Source organism: Colias philodice, chromosome 2 (assembly GCF_061535455.1).
Source record: "Colias philodice isolate Cphi_HAF_F1 chromosome 2, ilColPhil1 Martin Lab GWU primary, whole genome shotgun sequence".
Taxonomy (NCBI): domain Eukaryota; kingdom Metazoa; phylum Arthropoda; class Insecta; order Lepidoptera; family Pieridae; genus Colias; species Colias philodice.
This window is the reverse complement of record NC_143087.1, coordinates 13,008,232-13,030,347: the sequence shown is the minus strand read 5'-3', so window position 1 is coordinate 13,030,347 and position 22,116 is coordinate 13,008,232. Positions and strand designations below refer to the sequence as shown.

General features: G+C 34.5%; 2 protein-coding genes across 2 annotated transcripts in view; one reads left to right on the top strand and one right to left on the bottom strand.

Moving 5' to 3' along the window:
* The window catches only part of wb (wing blister), a 140,556-nt gene that overhangs the window by 43,055 nt on the left and 75,385 nt on the right, over nt 1-22,116 (top strand). The window contains exons 5-19 of the mRNA XM_089709468.1: nt 6,963-7,217; nt 8,742-8,903; nt 9,460-9,633; nt 10,436-10,541; nt 10,728-10,930; nt 11,193-11,339; nt 11,745-11,852; nt 13,118-13,280; nt 13,577-13,764; nt 13,999-14,191; nt 14,506-14,594; nt 14,749-14,888; nt 15,250-15,397; nt 15,707-15,863; nt 16,223-16,384. Coding sequence (XP_089565594.1) covers nt 6,963-7,217; nt 8,742-8,903; nt 9,460-9,633; nt 10,436-10,541; nt 10,728-10,930; nt 11,193-11,339; nt 11,745-11,852; nt 13,118-13,280; nt 13,577-13,764; nt 13,999-14,191; nt 14,506-14,594; nt 14,749-14,888; nt 15,250-15,397; nt 15,707-15,863; nt 16,223-16,384 — 2,395 coding nt within the window. The remainder of the gene's footprint in view (nt 1-6,962; nt 7,218-8,741; nt 8,904-9,459; nt 9,634-10,435; nt 10,542-10,727; nt 10,931-11,192; nt 11,340-11,744; nt 11,853-13,117; nt 13,281-13,576; nt 13,765-13,998; nt 14,192-14,505; nt 14,595-14,748; nt 14,889-15,249; nt 15,398-15,706; nt 15,864-16,222; nt 16,385-22,116) is intronic.
* Nucleotides 158-4,631, bottom strand: LOC149490893 (uncharacterized). Its single transcript, XM_089709660.1, has 2 exons — nt 4,415-4,631; nt 158-1,088 (listed from the first exon to the last, which is right to left on the bottom strand). The coding sequence occupies exons 1-2, from the start codon at nt 4,576-4,578 to the stop codon at nt 914-916; spliced, it is 339 nt and encodes a 112-aa protein (XP_089565786.1). The 5' UTR covers nt 4,579-4,631; the 3' UTR covers nt 158-913.

The window sequence follows — 22,116 nt, the reverse complement described above, 5'->3', positions numbered from 1 at the left end:
TTATCGAGTAAATTTTAATATTTTATGTTTTTGATTAAACAGAATCGTTGAACATATCATCTAGTTTGATATATATTTTATTTTTTAGATTTGGTCTTGCATATTACACGTATCATCTAATAGAAGATTGGTTATTTTGCTTTATGCGCCCCCTTAATGGTTATGTGTATAGGCAAGCAGGGGAAATTTAGAGAACAACTGAAATTGCTCCAACCACCATGCAACCGAGATTGTTCCAATGTTGCACCTGCGGCAGGTTGACACTTAAAAAATGTAAACAGTGTCACATACAAATCAACGTGGAATGGTCAACAATTTTAATTTTATCATTAATACTCGATGACAGGTATATAATATTTTTGCTATATGTTTGTTTTCGTTTTATTATCAACTGTCGGAAAGTCTTATCTCGTAACTACACACCTGAAAATTTCCTGAAAAATTATCTTGTGACGCGCTCTAATCTTTGAAATATATTTGTAAAATAATGTCAAATGCTACTAGCCTGTGAATTTGTTTTTGTTAGATAACTTTTTATTTGCAATTAAAATCAAAAAGTTTATTTAAATATTATTTTGGGTTTCAAACAATTCTCGATAACGGTGGGATATCACACCTAAATACAATATAACAATGACTATATTATGAATGTGACTATATTTTCTGGATGTCACCCATATTCATTTAACTTTAAAAGCACGTTTAAAACGTTATAAAATTATATAATACAGTAAAATAGTTTGTTTTGCCATCACTGATTAATACTCACAATCACAACTTTAAACCATTACTAATCATCCTTTTCTTAAACATATTAAACTTTTACATCTATAAATGTAAACAACCCTATATAGAATAATCATAAGTCTCTATAAAAAGACCTCTATATTACACCACTATAAGTGGTCAATCCTTAATCCGGTGCAGGTATAGTCCTAAGGATGTTGGCTATATCCTTATCCTCTCCCCTGAGGACCACCAGGATGGTGAGGCTGATAACAGCGCCAAGCAGGACTCCGACCGTGATGGCCAGTACTCTCTGACCGAGCGGCCATTTCGAGCACGCCCAGTATTGTTCCCGGATTACCCTGGAATTAATAATTATTAATATATTTAAAAAACACTCTTAAAGTCATGAATGTATTGTCACCGATCCTTTATAAGTGTACAATGTTTTAATGAAATACTAGCGGTCCGCCCCGGCTTCGCCCGTGGTACCTACATGTTTAAACTATCCTATCTCTCAAGTTGGATTGAACTGCACATGGTGTGCGAATTTTATTATAATCCGTTAAGTGGCTTAGCAGTCCATTGAGGACAAACATTGTGACACGAGATTTATATATATTAAGACTAGTGGTCCGCCCCGGCTTCGCCCATGGTACCTACATGTTTAAACTATCCTATCTCTCAAGTTGGATCGAACTGCACATGGTGTGCGTATTTTATTATAATCGGTTAAGTGGTTTTGGAGTCCATTGAGGACAAACATTGTGACACGAGATTTATATATATTAAGATTAAGAAGATGTCAGTTTAAAATGGATCAAGATCAAGACATGGAGAAACTAATTAAAGCACTGAAATGGTTATTTTATTGATAAATCTACACAGGAAAAGTCAGGAAGAACGGTGGTGAAATGATCGTAAAAAATAAGAGTGAGAGCAAAAATGTAGAGCCTATTGCAAACGTAATTCCATGAAGCTGGAATCACGATATTTTACAATTTGAATGATTAAAATGAATAGTTGTGTTAATAGTTGTTGCTGTAATGAATATCTACGATATTTTCTTTAGTACCTGTATATTTTATAGTACTTACTATATTCTAAATTACTCTATCGATCTTTATTATTTTTCCAGAGGATGTGGGTTTGATTCTCGACACTAGAAAGAATATTAATTTCCTAAAATAATGCACGCAATCACAATTTTAATTTTATCTAAATTCAAATTACGTTAATCTTTAAATTAATGACAATATCATTTCTGCATAAAAAAGTAAAACTAGATGTATGTACAACGTATATCTAGAATACAATCAAAGAAACGACGAGAATCAATAGTTAGTCAAGTAGGTGGATAAGATAAGCTGAATGCATTGTAAAAACATGAAAGATATATTACGTTTTCAGGATCTTCCCTAAACCGCCTGCAACCAATTTTATACAACTATGTAAATACACGATTGAATTTAATTTAAATAAATTCACTATTCAAATTCAAATTATTTCTTTCTTTATTTTACATTAGGTTATAAGCTAATTTGTGATTGGAACACTCCTAGTAAGCAAATAAAATGCTTGTGTCAGGAGGTTCCACTCTTCCTTAACAAAATAAAATAAATAATTAAAAATGAAAAAATAAAATAATGTAATAGCATTTATTTTTTCATTTTTCAATGAAATCACTGACCAAATTCTTTATTTTATTTTATTTAACAGTGTAAAATTCTAATATTTTATCAAGCAGCAATAATACAAAGTATAACTTTAAAATGTAAAGTAAATAATCATTAGAATTGATCAATAAAGGAAATAATTTAAGGGTATAAAAATTTACAAAGTTTTGATATCTTTTTACCAAAAATTTTATTAAGACATAATATTTAAATTGTGTCTGTTATAGAGTTAATGACGTACTCGTATATTTACGATTTTATCTTATTTTGACTGACTTCAAACAAGTTAGTAGTTCTCGATTGTATCCTTGTTCATCTTTTAACAGAACTTTTGCACTTAACAGCTCAATAGAGCTTTTTTTCTTAGGAATATAATCGGCACGTTGGTGTAGTAATTAGGTACATATATAATCAAGTTACCCGTAACATTATGTCCTGGTAGATTTCTATAATAAGCAATCTATACTAATATTATAAAGCTGAAGAGTTTGTTTGTTTGTTTGAACTCGCTAATCTCAGGAACTAGGTAGGTCCGATTTGAAAAATTCTTTCAGTGTTAGATAGCCCATCATTATGCTAAGACAAAGAGGTGCGGAGCAATGCTGGTAAAACCGCGGGGCACAGCTCGTATAATAAATTACTGTAGCAAAAATAGCATAGAGCCACATAGACTTGGGAAAGGACAATCCAACCAGATTTTCACTATTATGCGGGAAATCAAATCGAGATGATGTTGTTTGTGTTCGAACAAGTCGTGGACTTTGTCGTCACGTTCACAATTTGACAACTTATTATGGATAGATATACCTCTATAATGCAAAGTCTAAACTAACTCAATGTATATTGTTTGGACTTCGGACAGTTCTCAATTTTTTCGACGAGATTAGGTATATCTCGCGAGATAAAATAAAGTTTAAAGTTATTGAAAATCTTATGCTGTTTTTTTTATAAATTAAACTAACTGGCTGAACCGACAGTGGTTTTAGGTACTATCTTCACGCCAACTGTCAAACGTGTGAAGCTAAGTTTTCTGTATGTTACCGCACAATTTTCTTAATATTTGCTTTCCTAGAAGCCTTCTTCTGATAATTACGTTCACGCGTGATGTCAGTTAATAAGAAATTATTATTACTTAATTTTAAGATCATCATCATCATCAGTCCATATTATACGTTCCCAGGTCTGTACCTTTATGGCCTGTGCCATATAATCCACCACGCTGGCCAAATGCGGTTTGGCGGATGACACAAAATGTCGTCGAACTTTTGATTCTTCGACATGATCCTTCACCGTTCGAGTAGTGATGATGTTACAACATATAATGTTGTGTGATGTTACAAAGAAATAATGTTTGTATATATATATTTATATAATTATGTTGTTTATATGCATTTTATCTGGGCAAAGTCAGGACTTATCACTAGAGTTGCCATGACATTTGAGATTTTAATAAATCTTGTGCAAATGTTCGTTTTGTGATAACAAAACTAACAGTTTATCTTAATGTTTTTATTTTATCAATCTAAATGATTAATTTACGATAGATCGATCAAGCAATTAGCACGTCACTAACGTAATATAACGTTTTAATAATTAATTGTTTCAATCGTGTTCAAGTTTGAGGCCTTTTTACTCTACCTATCAGTAAATGGAGCCAATATTTTTATATAATTATCTATTAGCATAATTATGGAAAATTAATAGGAATGGGGGTTGGTTTCGTATGAAAATAAACTACATATAACAATGAACGACATAATATTTCAAATCCTTTACAATATGTAATGTTAGATTTTTTTAATACTATACAACATGTGAATTTGTAGATATCCCACATGCTTATTTTAAATAAATAATACCCTTACAATACCGCTAAAAATGTAGAGTGACCACAATATATTCTAGCTTAGGACCATCTCAATTGACATTCATCTAAATATCCGCACACATATCTTTTCTCTTGTGTCCAGCAACTCCAGCAAATCCACACACACACACACACAAGCACTTACGTAGTGGGCGGCTGTTGCAGACGACTCTGGTTGACGTCATCAACGCTCCCCACATACGCCGAGTTCACATACACAAAATCCACTGTCTTCGCGCCCTGGCTCTGCTTGTAAAAAGTGTTCGGTTCCACCCTCACTGAGGGTATACTGGGCCCCGGCTTCGACATCACACCAGTCACAACAAACACGCTCAGAGAGCCGTGAAGTACTGGAGCCAGCTATCGATGATAACGGTTATCTGATAAGCAACGCTTGATCAATTCGTTCAGAACTGTCGGGGAAACATTCTTTGTTATAAATAGATTTTATGATGTTTTAATGACAGAGTGATTAGTGTTAAGCTGAGCAATCCTACTGTTATGAAAAAGTAGTTTCTTTACAGGAAATATCTGATAAGATTTTTATACCAGCTGGATCTTTGGATTGGAGCTGGAGCTGTTATACAACATTTCAAAAACTTGGCCAATGAAAATGTTTTTAAAAATGTTTGTAATGTAAATGTAAATATAGTACATGACAAAGAATACGGTTGTAAAAGTAGAAGAAGTAGATCACTACTACAACGAGTAACATACAACTATTGTAACATCATTCGCTCCTTTTTTAAAAACCATCAATCTCAATGAAACCTTAATCACTACCGAGCAGATAGTGCACGTCATAAACATCAAAAACGGTACATCCAAACTAAGGCATATTGAAAAGCCCTAACGAGATGACAAAAAATGATCAACAACGTTACATAAGATGCGCCATGTATGGTGGAACTAACGAAGGCTCGGCACGCGAACCTTCCGCGTCTGTTTTTGTTCCACCCATAAGGAGATACTTGCACGTGATTTATTACGAAGAATGCTCAAATTGAAATGCTGCTGATGCATGGGAATTTGATGATTGGTGTGCTATCGTTTGAATTAAAGCATTTTTGCAAGACTCATTTTTTTTCTTTTGCGTTGGGTAAACATTTATCTCCTTAAAACGGTTTTGCCACTTCTTTGCCTACTTATTTTAAAGATACGGCTGTAGTAATTTGTCTATAACTATATTCTGTTTCATTAGTTTTTGCAACTCACGCTACAGCCGATGCAATACCTAATATCGTGACTCATACATCATTTTACAGAAATAAAATAACCATAAATTAATTTGAAATTATCGCATTATAAATCATCCGGTCGACTTATAAAAGGTGAAAAACGAACGCTGGGGTTAGCGTGAAGTGGGTAACACATTCCTCAGACCAGACCGTTTCTATGACAACACGCTTGGACACCAAACATGTTTCTATATTTGTTTTCCCACGAAGTAATAGGTGCAAAAACAAACAATTACCATACGATCTATCCTGTGACGCTAATAGGCGACACATGCCTGACTAATTCCTGCCCAGTCCTTTGTTTGCGCTTTTAATGGTTGAAAGCGAAGCAATGTCTCAGTACAGGTGAGATTGTAGAATTTTAAAAGGATTTACGGTGCGCTAAAAGACTCAGAACTATTTTCATTTCATTTACAGAATTTCAGTACATAAATGAAAGGCATTAGTAATTTATACTTCTGGTGCGGTAATTCTTCGAAACCAAAGTTCAGAATTTGGAAATAGGACTTAATAATAAATATTTATATTAATAATTAGTGCTAGTAGAGCATATTAAATGTTCGTAACTCTATTTTCGATCACAAGTATCTTACAAAATATATTACATGACACGGTCAAAAGAGAACACTTACCATAATATTAGGTACATTTATTATCTTAGATTTGTAAGAGCAAAACATTGAAAATTATAAGAAAACATAAAAAAAAGAAAAATAACAGAATTTAAGTAAAGGGCTACTGATATTTATGTTTTAGGAGACAGAATTTCAGAAATTCTTGTGACCACAATTTTTTCATGATGAAAAATTTCACTGTTTATTTTCTTCGTATAATAAAAGTTTCTAAAATTATGAAGATACATTTTCTTTCTCAACAATCTAAGCTAGAGATAAAGTACCTATTATAAGTGTCTGTCTGTCATGTAAGTCATGGCGCGTGATAAGACCACCAGTTGTGTGTACATTGACATAATTATTGTATATTTCCTATGTATGGTTTTTATCTGTATCTGCATAGTAAAGCTGATTTATTTAATAAAAGCAATTGAAATGTAATAACAAATCAATTGGAAGCAGCAAAAGTTACATAATTCTAGTCATCTTTTAAACAAATGAACCGACTTAATTTTAACAACGATATGCTATTTTAATGGCGCATACCCTATACTTTAGAATGCTTATTATATCGATATATGTATTCTAAGTCCTAAACATTGTTTAGGCAGCACTAAGCGCAAACATATTATATCATGTTATTTTATGTAAGGTTAATTAGCGATTAAAAGATTATTAACTATAGTCACATCTTGCAAATACTTCAAAATTATTATTTTTTAAAATAGAATGGCATTGATTAACCACTACATTTTGAACTCGCTTAAAGAGATACCCATATTTCCACTTAAATTTATTTCCACTTTAATTTAAATTTCACCAACCACACATTGTTTTCCAGAAAATGGAGCTACTCCACGTGATAATAAAGTCGGGACCTTCACCACGACCTTTAGCCTGGTCCCTTGAAGTGTCCCCTACAGAAGCAGCAGATGACTGGCGTCTGCTCCGAGCATTTGGAGACAGGGACCACTGCAAGAAGCTTTGGGACCTCCGACCAGAGAGGAAACGGAGGAAGGTCCGAGCGCAAAAGGGAAAGGAAAAAGTGTCCTGTTCTACGCAGTTTGCGAATCCTAAACCTGTGGAGAATGGAGAGGTAATTTTGTATATGTGTTAGCATGTTTGTAGGTATAGTGAGCTAGCTGATCTTGTTAAGATTTGTGTGGTGTGAGTAATTTGAGGCATAGGGTGTGTATTGATTATAATACTAGATTTCCGCCCGCGGCTTCGCCCGCGTTTGCAAAGGAAAACCCGCATAGTTCCTGTTCCCGTGGGATTTCCGGGATAAAAACTATCCTATGTGTTAATCCAAGTTACCCTCTATATGTGTGCTAAATTTCATTGTAATCGGTTCAGTAGTTTTTACGTGAAAGAGTAACAAACATCCATACATCCATACATCCATAAATCCTTACAAACTTTCGCCTTTATTAAGATTAAGATATATATTAGACTAGATTTCCGCCCGCGGCTTCGCCCGCGTTTTCAAAGGAAAACCCGCATAGTTCCCGATCCCGTGGGATTTCCGGGATAAAACCTATCCTATGTGTTAATCCAAGTTACCCTCTATATGTGTGCTAAATTTCATTATAATCGGTTCAGTAGTTTTTACGTGAAAGAGTAACAAACATCCATACATCCATACATCCATACATCCATACAAACTTTCGCCTTTATAATAGTATTAAGATATATTAGATGGTCATCATAAGTAATGCAAAAAAAATATTGAAACTGAGATCCAGTTAATATTTTATTAGGAAATAAGTAGAATTTTAATCTTAGAAAGCATTGTCCAAAAAATATAAAATTAGTTAAGTACTTAATAAGTAGACTAAAGATAAAAGTTATCTTTATTCTTAATCTTCTAATAAAATACTATTATTGTAGGTAGTAAGGCGATTTTCATTACAAAATAGCTTAATACTAATTCAATAAACACTTGTTACAACAGCTCATAGGTGTTACTCATACCTATCGGCTATCATAACAAATACAATATCACATCGATAAGTGATGATAAGAATAAAAGTAGCTTTGTTCGCACTTTCGTCAACTACCTACATGTTTGTACACAATTATTTATAATTTAAATATAACGTTGAACTAACTATAATTTTAGCAATATACTCGTATAGAAGCAATTACTTATTATTATTATGAGTCAATTACTACACAGTATTAAACTAAAATCGCTTTCTCTGTCCATTTATCCCTATTAGGCTTAAATCTTTAAAAATACGCAACCGATTTTGATGCGATTTTTTAATAGATAGAGCAATTCTCGAAGAAGGTTTTATTTTATAGTTGTATGTTGTTTGCTGTTTAAAAAATATTCAACGAAAACATAGTCGAAATTATTTAAAAAGAGAAAAATTCTTTAATCGGGCTTATCAATTCAAAATATTTTCAAACATTTATAAATTATTTTTAGTCCAAGAAAATTTTAGATCATAAAATTTTGCATCGGTGATAATATGCACAATACAGAACACAGCTCTACATTGCAAAATAAACATAATTTCAAAATTGGAAATGACTACAATTATTATTATTTAGTTTTTAGAAAGTTACTTTTTTAATCCGAAATAAATTAAATCCCAATTAAAACTCATTACAGATGCACGTAGCAATCGGGGAAGGAGTAACGGTGCGGCGCGTGCGCATATCATTCAGAGCAACGCACGCATTACCGCATAACTACTATACTGTCAGGGAACTGACGCTGGCCGCGAGGTGCCTGTGCCACGGACATGCAAGTCATTGCAATGTTAACGATAAGGTTTGTAGAACTATAAGTGTTATATTATAAAGGTGACCTCCTGATGACTATCATGATACTAGATTTATCAAACTAAAGTTAAACAACTATTGAAACAGAACGTTGTTCAGCGATTTATAGGTAAAAACCATAGAGATCTAGAGAGATGCCAATCGCTTGCGCTGAGTACGAAACCGTGTCTCATAAAAAATTTACGCACACAACTGCAGTAAACAAAATCAATACAATACTTCGCGTTGTGTGCGTGTCATCACACAAAAATATGAGAGCGACTATTCGTTCGCACACTAGATTGTAAGTGACGTACGTATACAGCACCGCTACAGTTTGTTCTCTTTTTGTACATATTGCTGCGACACCAGCCCCGCCCCCTAACCATATCTCCCTTTAGTTTCTGTGATCTGTAGTAAAAACCGAACTGCTTTAAAACTTCTAAATAATAGAATGTACAATGGTAGAGCATCATCACCACCATTATTAATATTAGGGATCATGTTGTTTTATCCCCATACCTCCTAACCATAATAATTATTTCAATAACCATTCATCATTCCAGGGTGCAAAATGCGACTGTCTCCACGGTACTTGCGGCGGGCACTGCCAGCGCTGCTGCTCCGGCTCCAAGTGGCAGCCGCACCGGCCCTGCGCCCCCTCTGGGGACTGCTCCTGCGGGGAGCGGGGGGAGTGCGCGTTCGATGATACCGGAGATGTGCTGTGTGTTAATTGTACTGTGAGTTGGTTAATGAAATGTCAAAAACGTAGTAAAGTTCGTAGTACACTGGTAACTGTAGAGGAAGACATTCATTTAATGCTCATCAGTTTACCGGATTAGTTTCTTTATACAAGTATTGCCATGTTCTGCTCTAACTTTTAAATGAGAATAAAGAATTCTTTAAACCTTAATTATAATTTATCAAAATGAATGTGTTTTAGCTTAAAGGAAGAGGTTTATCATAAAAAATATGATCGTGGCCCTAATTAGACAAAGTTCACACAGGATTTGTAAATTCATAGAGTTTGCATACCCTTAGCATACACCATTCAATTATTATTTCATTGATGAAATGATCAAGATCATTTTTTTCCAAAAAAATCTATGTTCTTATTTTAAGGTAGTGACTAGCTTGCTAAACTTTAGTGGTATTTGTTATCATTGTATGACTCAACCTTTTCAATCGCTATCAATGACAAGATCAAACAAATAGGCGATTCATAGGTCTGATAATATCTCTTCGACAATATTTAGAATTGCAAATTGATCCTTGAACATGAGCTTTTCAAAAGACTTCAAAAAAGGAGTAGGTTCTTAGTTTGAATGCATTTTTTTTGTTTTAGAGTTTTAGAACATTCGACTAACCGATCACCGATCACCGATGGTGAACCGATTTTGATAAAACTTTTTATATTTGTAACTTTATAAAGGGACCCTATAAAATTTGGTCCAGTTCTGTTCATTTTAAGGCGGTTTAAGTTTTTGTTAAGAAATAATTATAATGCAAAACTTAGGCATGTTGCAATGTTGTGGTTTTCAGGATAATCGCGCAGGACCACTCTGTGATCGATGCTTGGTCGGGTTTTATAACGCTCTCCCTGACGGACCTTGCGTGCCCTGCGACTGCGATCCTGAAGGTTCTGATGGTAATGGAAAATATTTTTCATGTAAAGTTTTATTTTAGCGCTTATAGATTTCGTATATCGCTGTTTTAGTAAGTGTCTTCTTAAACTCTATGAAAGAAGGCTGATACCCCACAAATGAGATGCAAACCAATTACATATAGACATTCAATAAAGAAATAGATGGAATAAATTTAATTTTTCTTTCAGGATCATGTAATTGGGACAAAAAACAGCAGCGTGTTCTATGCATCTGTCACGCTGGTTTCTCAGGTCCGAAGTGCGAATCTTGCGAAGATATCAACGCCGTGTTCCCAAACTGTGTGGTGGATGACACCACGCCAGCGTGCAAGTGTGACCCCAGGGGCATTGTGGATTCTAGTAGAGTTTGTGAAGATGTTTGTGAATGTAAGGTGAGTAATTTTAAATGGAAAAAGAAAATAGAGCTTGTTATTCTTGAATTAGGTTAAAAATGTGATAACGATGGATATTATATTCCTAATTTATTCACAGTTTCATTCGCAGAAAAGCAATGATAGAATTTTTTTTTTTTTAAATCTAAACAGCTGATTAAATATCATTGAGAAAATAAAATTGACACTCTTCAGTTAAATGAATAAACTCGAAAATACTATTGTAACGTTACGATTTAATGTCTTGTGAAATATTTTTCAGGCAAACGTAATAGGCGAGCGTTGCGACGAATGTGCTTCTGGATATTTTGGTCTGAATGCAGATTTAGCAGATGGATGCTTGCCATGTTATTGTTCCCATCTCGCTGAGACGTGTCGCGTGAACCATAGAGCACATTTGCACCCTGACGTGAGTATTCTTTAACCCCCAGTATTAAAGAGAATTATTTATGTTATTGACATGTGGAAATATAAATTATTTTCTATCTTTGTCTCAAAAATTAAGCCCTAAATGGACGACACGATGATAAATTAATGTAGAAAAGAAAAAGTTATTATTTTGATATTCATTGTGATAATATTATGTTCAGAAAAATCATTAGTTATAGAGCAGAATACACATATAGCATACAATGATGAAAAAAAAAAAATGATTGGCCGGACCAGGTAAAGATTTATAAACTTAATATTTTCGTAAAACGTTGTAAAAGTATTAGTTGTCAAGACACAAGTAAAATTCTCTGTTCCTTTCGCTTCTTCTAAAAGAAACTGAATATAAAAGCAATAACTGTATACTTTTATTTCTGGAGGAAAGGTGGTGTTGCCTTTGGGACAGGCGTGGCTCATCAGTGACGCAGCGCTCAACGAGACCCTGGAGCCTTCAGTGGATGAGCAGGGAAAACCTTATTTGATTACATATGAGGTTTGTATGAAAATAGATTTTAAGATGGCTTGGCAATGCATTTCGTACTACCTAACTACAGGGTGTCCAGCAGCAGATTTCAATGTTTGAACGCTTCTAGTTTTAAAACGCGACGTGCGAGGGGGACTCGGGGGGTGTCATTCAGCGCGTGAGTTCTGCGGATTTTTTAGTCGCCATGGAGCAGTGGAGCGGAGAGCATCGCGCTTATGCTATTGAGGCATACTTTTCGGGTGATTTCGCTGGCAAAAACACGCCGTCGGTTTAATAACCATTATCAAATTCATCGTTTAAGAGATGGACCTTCGGTAAATTTGATACAGTCGTGGCTAGCAAGATTTAGGGCTACAGGTTCAGTCATTAATAACCCTAGGCCGGGACCAGCACCATCAGTATCCACGATAGAAAACATTAAACTTGTTATGAATTCTGTAATTGAAAATCCTCGTTTATCACTTCGCACACGTTCGTCGATATTGGGAATTCCTAAATCGTTTTTCAGGTCATTATGTGAAAAAAGGTTAAGCTCCATCCATACTAAATTCAGATTATGCAAGATTTGCTACGGCTCATACTGCTAATGTGTCAATGAATTCAGTGCGGCAGTTATTTCCTGAAAAGCACATATCCCGAAACGGCACCATCCCATGGCCACCCAGGTCACCAGACCTAAGTCCATGTGACTTTTTCTTGTAGGGCTATCTAAAAACTGTGGTTTACCAATCAAATCCAACAACCATAAGACAACTGAAGGAAAATATCCGGGCTGAAATAAACAGAATTCCCAGTTCCCTTTGCAAACAAGTTTTTCTCAACATGCGGAATAGATTGAGGAGTGTGTGAGAGTAGAAGGGCGGCATTTGGAAAATGTAATTTTCAGGAGATAAAATCCGCACTCGTCTTCTTTTGACTTTAATAAAAATATTTTGTTTAGAAATAATACTTCTTTTTTTACAAGCCCTCAAACATTGAAATCTGCCACTGGACACCCTGTATCTCAATCTACGAAAATACTAATAATGTATATTTTGACTGCTGGGTTTTTTTCTTCAAAAGGTTTTTATCGCAATGAGTCATACGTTAATCGCAATAATGAGAGACCAGATTGGAGTAGTTTGTTTAGATTGTAATAAAAATGATTCATTGTTTTATGACAAATCATAAGCATACGCTTATTAGATAAGTTGTAAAAAATATTTGATTATATAATTTTCTTAGACTGCGATAAACTGCTCTTATTACAATGAGTGAAATAAATCTTTTTCTAGGTAGAAGGATGGGAATCATTTTACTGGTTGACAAACTCGTTCAGTGGGGAGCAGCTAGAGGCATATGGGAGCGAAGTTAAAACGAGCATGTACTGGAGCGTGGCGCGAGGAGACACTGGTGGTAGCCCCACTGTAGGACCTGATGTTATTCTGGTGGCAAATGGTAAGATCATCTATGTATTTGAATAAAAGGTGAAATATAGAGCTGCTAAAATTATTAATCAATGGATAAAGAACCAACATCTGGGAGAGAATAACTTAGTATGTATATCTTCATGGTCGAGATGTATTCGTAATGTTTTCGGGAAAATGTCATTTTTGTTGCAATTTATTGCATCTTGTTAATTCTAGGATTTATTTCACAGTTAATTGAATAACATAACATTTACTTGGTATCGAATGACTTTTAAAATCCATCTGGATGGCTTTTGTAATAATTTAATTTTGGTGCGTTTACAGATGGCAGGAAACTGACGTACATAAACAGCAGTCACGAGTTCCCGGGTCAGTTGGAACTGAGCGTGGTGCTGGTGGAAGGCAACTGGTACTTGGAGAATGAACTGGCAACCAGGACACAGTTACTGGATGTTCTGAGCGATCTGCGGGCGGTTATGATTCGAGCTCATTATCATAACGATCAGGATGAGGTAGTTCTATGACGTGATATAACGATGTTAACGAATGTACCAAATAGTAAAAATTGTAGAAATGACATTTGTCACATGCTTTTGATAGATTTTCCAGTATTATTTTTCAATATGCAATCAGAATTTCAAATATCTACGAAAAAAAACATGTTCAGAAGAAATCGAAATGTTTAACTGCTGCATTGTGCATTGTGCAACCTTATATTATATTCAAACATCTATTTTTCAACACAGGTTAGGTTAGAAGGCGTAGAGATCCTCAGCGGGCACACAGCAACAGAAATATGCGCGTGCCCCAACGGCTACGAAGGTGCCCAATGTGCGCAATGTGCGTGGACGCACGTGCGCATCCGTCGCGCGCCCACTGCGCTGCCGGCGTTCGAGTGCGTGCCCTGCGCGTGCAATATGCACGCTGGGTGCGCTAGCGGTGAGCGGCTGCATGTTAATATGATACGAGAGTTAGACATGGTGGTGGTGTAGAAAATTTGAAGGGAAATCGTTTGAGTTTTTCATAGTAAGGTGGCATTTTAAATGTGATGTTTGTAGAATATTTTGTGGAAAATGAGGTAGGGTAAAAAAGTACCAACTCTAATTTATTCTTCTTATTTTAGTTTATGTAGAGTCAGCTTACTACCAGATTTTCTTTTTGAAATTTTACTTTGCATTATCCATAAAACGGAATGCCAGAAAAAAGTTTAAAAAATAATTTTAGTATCATTACTTTTTAAATTTGCTTTTTAGTTGACGGTCCGTGTGGAGAATGTCAACACAACACAACTGGGCCGCATTGCGAGCGCTGTCTTCCGGGTCATTATGGGAACCCAGTGACGGTATGTAATCACATAATTTCATTCAGAAATGAAAGTTAACTTAAATTGTTTAAAATATATAATTGCGCTCTCTCAGTTTAACTTTTTGTTATAGGTATATATTTGTTAACCTTAGCCAGAACAGAATATAAAAGCTATATTTCTTTCTTCATAGGGTGGCTGCAAGCCCTGCGCCTGCCCACTATACGAAGCTAGTAATAACTTCAGTCCAAACTGTGCGCTCGCTGGTGCTGAGGGAGACGAGTTCGTTTGTACACAGTGTCCGGATGGGTATACCGGGGATCATTGTGAAAGGTAAGTAACTGTTATAAGCTCTTTTTTTTAATTGTTTTATTAATTAAATCATTTTGATATCATGCTATTCTAAAGAGCATGTAATTTTTTTCAAATAATATATTTTTCGCTCTTATTTTTTATTACTTGTTTCAAAATTCGTCTCTATCATGCTAACAGCTATCTCACATGTCTTTTTTTTCAAGAGGACTACATACACGTATTAGTTTTTTTTTATAAGCACCTTAAAAGTATAAATTAATACGATTACATTTTGACGTTATTTATTAATATTTACCAGATTCTGAAAACCCAAGGTGCGTCCCACGTCAGCAGCTGATCATACAACATATATTAATTTTGTCATCACTTTATTCTCTAGCTGTGACTCCGGCTACTGGGGGTCACCCACGACCACAGGCGGATCGTGTGTCCCCTGCGCATGTGGCGGGGGGCCGTGCAATGCGGAAACCGGAGCGTGCCTCGTATGCCCGCCGCACACGGAGGGCGAGACCTGCGATCAATGCCAGGTATTGCCATCTGTTTTCATGTATGAAATATTAACCTTTGTTGTTCATGAAAATTTGTCTAAGTGTAAAATTCTACCCGTCTGTCAGAATGTGTCCGTCTGTTATGACATAACTTTATTAAAGAAATCGATCAAACTAGAAGAATTATAATAGTAATCTTCTAGTGTTACAAAATATCGATTATCTAATCAGTAATGTAACAAAAGTATATCTATTATTATATAACAGATGGATGAATAAATAATACACTATTTACTAGTCCTTACAAAATATCTTATTGTATGTTTAAAAATTACTTATCCACCACAGGAGGGCTACTACTCCTTGGTTGAGGGGGGTGCGTGCTTGCCGTGCGAGTGCGGGCGTGGAGCGCTCTCGAGCGCGTGTGATGTGCGCACCGGCGCATGCGCCTGCGCACCCAACTGGACGGGCCGAGCGTGTGACAGCTGCTCTACTGGATATGGGGGTAATTTTGTTAATAATACATATTTAAGTTTTTTATGAAGAGAACTTTTAATATACTTTTTAGTTTACAAATAAAATATAGTACTAAATATTTTATGTTTTGATTACGCGTGGTGCTTTCGCTTATGCAATTACAAAATATGGATTGTTTTAAAGTTTAAAGGTTAATAATAGGTAATCGTATTTGGTGGGGTAATAGATGATTCTTGCAGTTATTAATACGAATACGTTAATAATTTCGTTATAATAATTTCATTATAATAGTTCATCGATCATCCTCTTAGTTGAAAGCAGAATTTTTACACTTTCCTTAATTCAGTTTTTCGATCTTATATCATAATATTTACTACACACACATAGACGTGGAAGCCGGTTGTCCAGCTTGCCGGTGCGGCGTTGCTGCGCTAAGCGGCGCGTGCGACCCCGCTAGCGGTCGGTGTGCGTGCTCAGAGGGAGCGGAACCGCCCCGTTGTGATTCTTGTCGGTTGGAGTACTGGGATCTGAGTGCTGATGGCTGTAAAGGTGAGTGCATAATTTATACTTTGTATGTAGCTCTTGATGGAAACGCATTTGATAGTTTTCGACTTTGATATAAAGCACTAAAGTTCCACTTTTATTAACTTTTAAATTGACTTTGTTGAACCGATGTTTTTTGCCATGGTATGTTATATTTAGGACTCGTGTGAGTTACAAATATTTGGAAATTCGTGTGGTGTATAATTCAAACTCAAACATTCATTTATTCAATTAGACTACTATTTAGTAGCACTTTTGAATCGTCATTACATAAGTATTTTTAACATTTACCACCGATTCGGAAAGCAGCATCTATGGAGAAGAATGATATCATGGTAATGTTATGGTAAGTATGTATATACTTTTTCTATAACATGATGTAGTTAGGTGTGTGTGTGACTGATGAGATTTCGAAATAATTATTTCGAAATGAATGTGGTAAATTTTTTTACTTATATCATATTTTATCATATAAAAAATTTACTGAAAGACTTTTAAAACTTTATTTGTAATCGATCGTAAACCTGAGCTCTTCACCAATTTGGCTCTACGATAAATTTTGCTATTTAAAATGCCTATTTTGACCGAACAGCTAAAGCAGATGTTAGTTAAGCTATTAGCTAAGTTATTTATAATTAATTGGGAGAGCAACATTTATCTAACAAATAAAGTTTATTGTTCATATCATATTTGTTCATATCTTTTTACCGTAATAGATATTATAAGCATGATACGTTTTCAGGTGGCTACTGCTTCAGTTGGATAAATATGAAAGTAATTATAAAACAAAACAATACAAGGAAAATATAAAACTGCACATGATACTTCGATACAAATGGCTTTATACGATACGCGATTACGAAGACCACGCGCGCCGCGGGCGCAAACTAGTTCAACAATATAAAACAAACATCAATACAACACACATTGAGCCATCACAATTGTTTAGTAATAACAAAATTGCGTGGCAGTGCGCAATTTACGTAATGTGGGGCCACCAAGGAGCCGCCTGGGGCCGGTCTAGGTTAGACCTAAGTTATTTTGCATGATCTTGAACCTTTGGCATCCGGTTTTTGATCTATTATGTCTAGCTGGCCGCTGGCTTCGTCTTGCATAGGATATAGAACTGTTTTGGGTAACTACAACGAAACATATTGTGTTATAATTAGCAGTTTTCATTATTATAGCGATGGCTTTGAAGAAGTGTTTTAATTTCGATACATCTAAGGAAAGACATTTTCAAATCTGTACCACTCTACCTATTTACTCTATACATTTCTTCTTCCCGTATTCCTTCTAGATACCTACCTACGATCCGTGTTTTTTAACAAATGCTAAAAAATTAAAAGTCTAACATTGACATAAGCAGCATTCATAAAATTATTCAGCCAGCCCGCATAAGTAAATAAAAATGTTCATCTACTCTTCTACTCACCTAATTTGAACATCGTGCTATAAAGTATTACTTTATGTTTATTTTATGTATTACTTTATGTATATTATAAATAGCAAATCATCCAACAACATAATCAAAAACATAAATAATTCCTCACCCCTTACATTATGCTCACACTTAGCACTTACACCGTAAATAACGAATACAACAATAAACATGCCTGCTTGTGTATCAAATGCTCAAATTTATAAACCTCTGGGTTGCGTCTTTATTTGTTCTTATAAATTTATAGACCGAGCGTTGTAACAATGAACATTGTAATGCAAAATGCAGTTATTAAGATATGAAAAATAAGCTTGCAACTATGTCAGAGTCAGAGTACTTTAGAGTGATTTTGTTTATTCAGGTTAAACTTGGTAGTTACTGAAACGATTTTGTCATTATCATGGACACGCAAATTAACCCAACAAATTATGTTAGGCGCATTAAAATTATCGACAATTTTTATTCAGGCGCTAAAAATAATATCAAAAGTGCATTATAATGCTATCATAAAGCGGATAAATTAGAATTAGACAGATAATATTAAAATATATATTAATGACTTATTTCTTCAAAATTTCTCAACATCTTAAGTATGGTTGCTTATTAAAATATATGAAGAAGAAAGAAGTACTAGAAATTTTTGAATTAATGTTAACCTTTAGGTCCAACGTTGCGTCCAACGCTGTTACGCTACCTATTCAGCCGATCTTTTATCGAAATCACTTCATCCGAAGCACATACACACCTCCATTCATAAGTTTACTATATTATCAAATCATACTTTATTCACCACAACACAACCTACAGCCAACATCAAATGTGATTACTAACAAGAATTAACTGTTAAATAGGTTTCAAGTTAGTCGCCTGCAAGTCTAGTACGCGCTACGCTCCAGGCTATTATTAGCGTCCCTAGATTTATAACCAACTCATTAGTATCGCTCTTTGATAAATTATTTACGCAACAACCGTTATAGAACCTAATTAATAATCTGTTTGAAGTAGCGCTTGATATCGTCTTATTATCTACTTGTACTATTATTTTAAGTTCTGAATTTGTTATAGTAATAAATCTTAAGAAAGGTCTCGAAGAAGTACTCATTCTTCTATTCAAAGTTTTGTATGTTTGATTTTTTTTCATTTTGATAGACTAGATAAGATTAATCAAAATAAAATTAACTGGTGTAAGGATTCCGGAGGTAACTCACACATACGTCCTACCTACTTACGGAATTCCCCTTTTCTCATATATTTTAAATTGAATTAATATATATAAATAAACTAGCAGTCCGCCCCGGCTTCGCCCGTGGTACATATTTACGTTTTCTCTACGTAAGAACCATCCTCGTACTTCAAGGAATATAATAAAAAAAGAATTAACGAAATCGGTTCAGCCGTTCTCAAGTTATGCGCTTACCAACACATTTTGGGATTCATTTTTATATTATAGAAGATAAACATTTCAGGACAATTTTCACACACAGCACGATATGATGTGTTATGGATACTAGAAGGCTGATAAACATACATATATAATTTTAAATAAATACTGATATAGATAATTAACACCCAGACACAGAGCAAACATTTATGTTCATCACACAAATATTTGCCCTGGGTGGAAATCGAACCCACGACTGCTGGCATGGAAGGCAGGGTCACTACCAACCAAGCCACCCGGTCAGTCAAATTAAAAGATATGAAATACGTAATTAAATAATACCAAAGCGCTCCCGAAACCCAGTTAAAATTCCTTGACATGCAATTAGAAGGTATTCATAGCTAATTACGAATTACTAATTAACAATAAATTTATTAGGAACATTAGAATCGCTAATTAACATTCTTCGTTAGAGAAACAATGCAGGGTATCTAAGTGTCTAATCGTATGGTTCCAGTTAGTAGTATGAACGAGGTTTGTACTAACACTGGTTTTATTGACTAGCTTTAGGCCCTGGCTTCGTTTGAAAAGTGAGACAAAAATGCCCGAAGGTATGAGATACCTAAATATGTTCCAAAATCACACATAATTTCATATGTATATAAATTGTATAGTAATAATTTTATGTATGTACTACCTATTATAAATACCGTAGTATATAATTTTATATACTACCTACCTATATTTATAAATTTTAAAACAATCACAATAAAAATGTATTGTGTAGTTTTTATTTCACGTAAATTCATGAAACAGAAACCTGAAACTCATGACCTTCCAAACTCTTTATACTCGAATAACATTACCCTCTTTCTCCCGGTTGGTTAATAAATGTAAAACACGACTTCCTGAAGTATTATCCTTACTAGACGAGTATTGAGTTACTGGCGTGATTACTCAAAATTGTCGAGTGGTTCACGGTCGTTGGTTGTATTATGTACTGCTCGGATTTCAGCAGTTTTCAAGGATATGTTTCGCGATGTTATTTTATCCTTTTTGGGTAAAAAAATACTTTGTAGTTAGTATCCAAACGTTATAGTAATGATGAATTATATTTCACAAGCCGCTTCTCCCAGCTTCGCCTGGGTTGGAAAAACATGTAGAGCCTACATATTAAGTTTTTATTTTTTGTATATATTTTACATGTCTAAAATCAAATTGAAAATCACTTCGGTTATGGACGATAATGGAATTAAATCGTAAGAAAATAAACGTTAATTTTTTTTTATAATTTTAGCTTGAGTGAATAAGGTTTATATATATTTCCATAAATTACATATTTTAAAATTATGAGATATGAAAAAAAAAATAATCATTAAGTATGATGATTACGCCAAAGATTTGGTCTCGTCTGTCGTTCTTAATCTAATTTCCTAAAGTAAAGACAGCTCCTAAAAAATATATACGTAATATTAATGTAACTACGACCAAAAGTTTTCTCTAAAAATCTCAGTACATACTGGCTAAGCAATTTGCGATAAAACTTTAATGATAAGGCTTGTTCCGCGCACTTTTATCACGACGAACGACAGGTGGTCGGCCACCCACCCCTTATCAAATGTTATCAATCAGTTGAGGAGATACCGACTAATTAGTGGACAAACAGACATGCCTTAGAATCGTGACGTAAATGTTAGAAATAAAAGTTCAGGGCGGAATTAAATCGATATTTTTTTCGGCTTACCCATAATTTCGGACAAATATCTAAAATAATGTGTGTTGCTGCTGAAAATTTAATTGGAGTTTGTACAATGTATTATGCAAATAGCATTTAATTACACTTATTTTTCTACTAATTAATATAAAAATTTGTTCAAGATTCAACAAATGATGACATTATTTGAGTCAACTTACTTGACCCTAAATTTAATTGAATCGAAAAGTGACAGATTCAAACCAAACAACTTAATAAAGCTCAATTTAAAAGCTCTTTGTATTAATAATAATAAATTAAACACGCGATATACTCTGTGTAATTTAAATTGGTGATAAAGGTATGATATAAATACCAACCATCTTCATATATGTTGGTATATTGATCAATATTTTGGATCAAAATTATAGAATCGTTAGAAATTTGTAACATTCACGAACTACATTGCCATTTTTGGTAAAAAAAAGGATATTTAAAAGCTCTTGCAAAAGCTCACTTAGCTTGAATAAGTAGGTACATTATTAAAAAGTTCGTAGTTATAATAGTAATTAGTTTTGGTATAAACGTAAGATGACAATTTATTTTCTTGCAAGTATTTAGATTTTAGAGATATTTTCAAAAGACAAAATAATTGAAATCGCAATCTCAAAAGTAACAAACATACATATAAATTTATATAAGGTGCCTACACTAAATACATCGTAAGTGATACAGAGTGTTCCTTTATTACAAAATGTGTTCTCATTCAACAAATACATGACGACTTCATTCATTTAACTGTACGCGCATACACACATAGTCCCCACATGCACACGTGATTCCGCTGCATTATCAGCGAAGGAATTTGCAAGCGGCCGCTCCAATTAGTGTAACTGTTGTCCCTACATAATATAAACGAGTTTGACACTTAATAAAATCGTCAATTGGGTCGGTTAAAAAGTTTAACCTGGGACTGGTAGTTGGTACAAGCGTGGTAAGTGGTGATCCAGTCATGAGCAGACTGGCGGAGGGAGCGCACGTGCCGCTCGTTCTATTTTTCCTGACGAGATCGCGGCGACTTAGTTAACACTAATATACAGGGTGTTTTAATTACTCCATTTAATAGTAAACTTGTGAAAAATTGATATTACAATAAATGTTCAACCGTAACCCGGATCGGATAAAAATAGTGATGTGCATATCTTGACATGATGTCGAGTGGA

Excerpts from the sequence above, each read along its gene's own strand:
- LOC149490893 (XM_089709660.1), bottom strand. The coding sequence starts at position 4,578 with ATGTCGAAGCCGGGGCCCAGTATACCCTCAGTGAGGGTGGAACCGAAC. Across the intron at positions 1,089-4,414 it reads CTGCAACAGCCGCCCACTAC|GGTAATCCGGGAACAATACT; the intron begins GTAAGTGCTTGT and ends TATTAATTCCAG.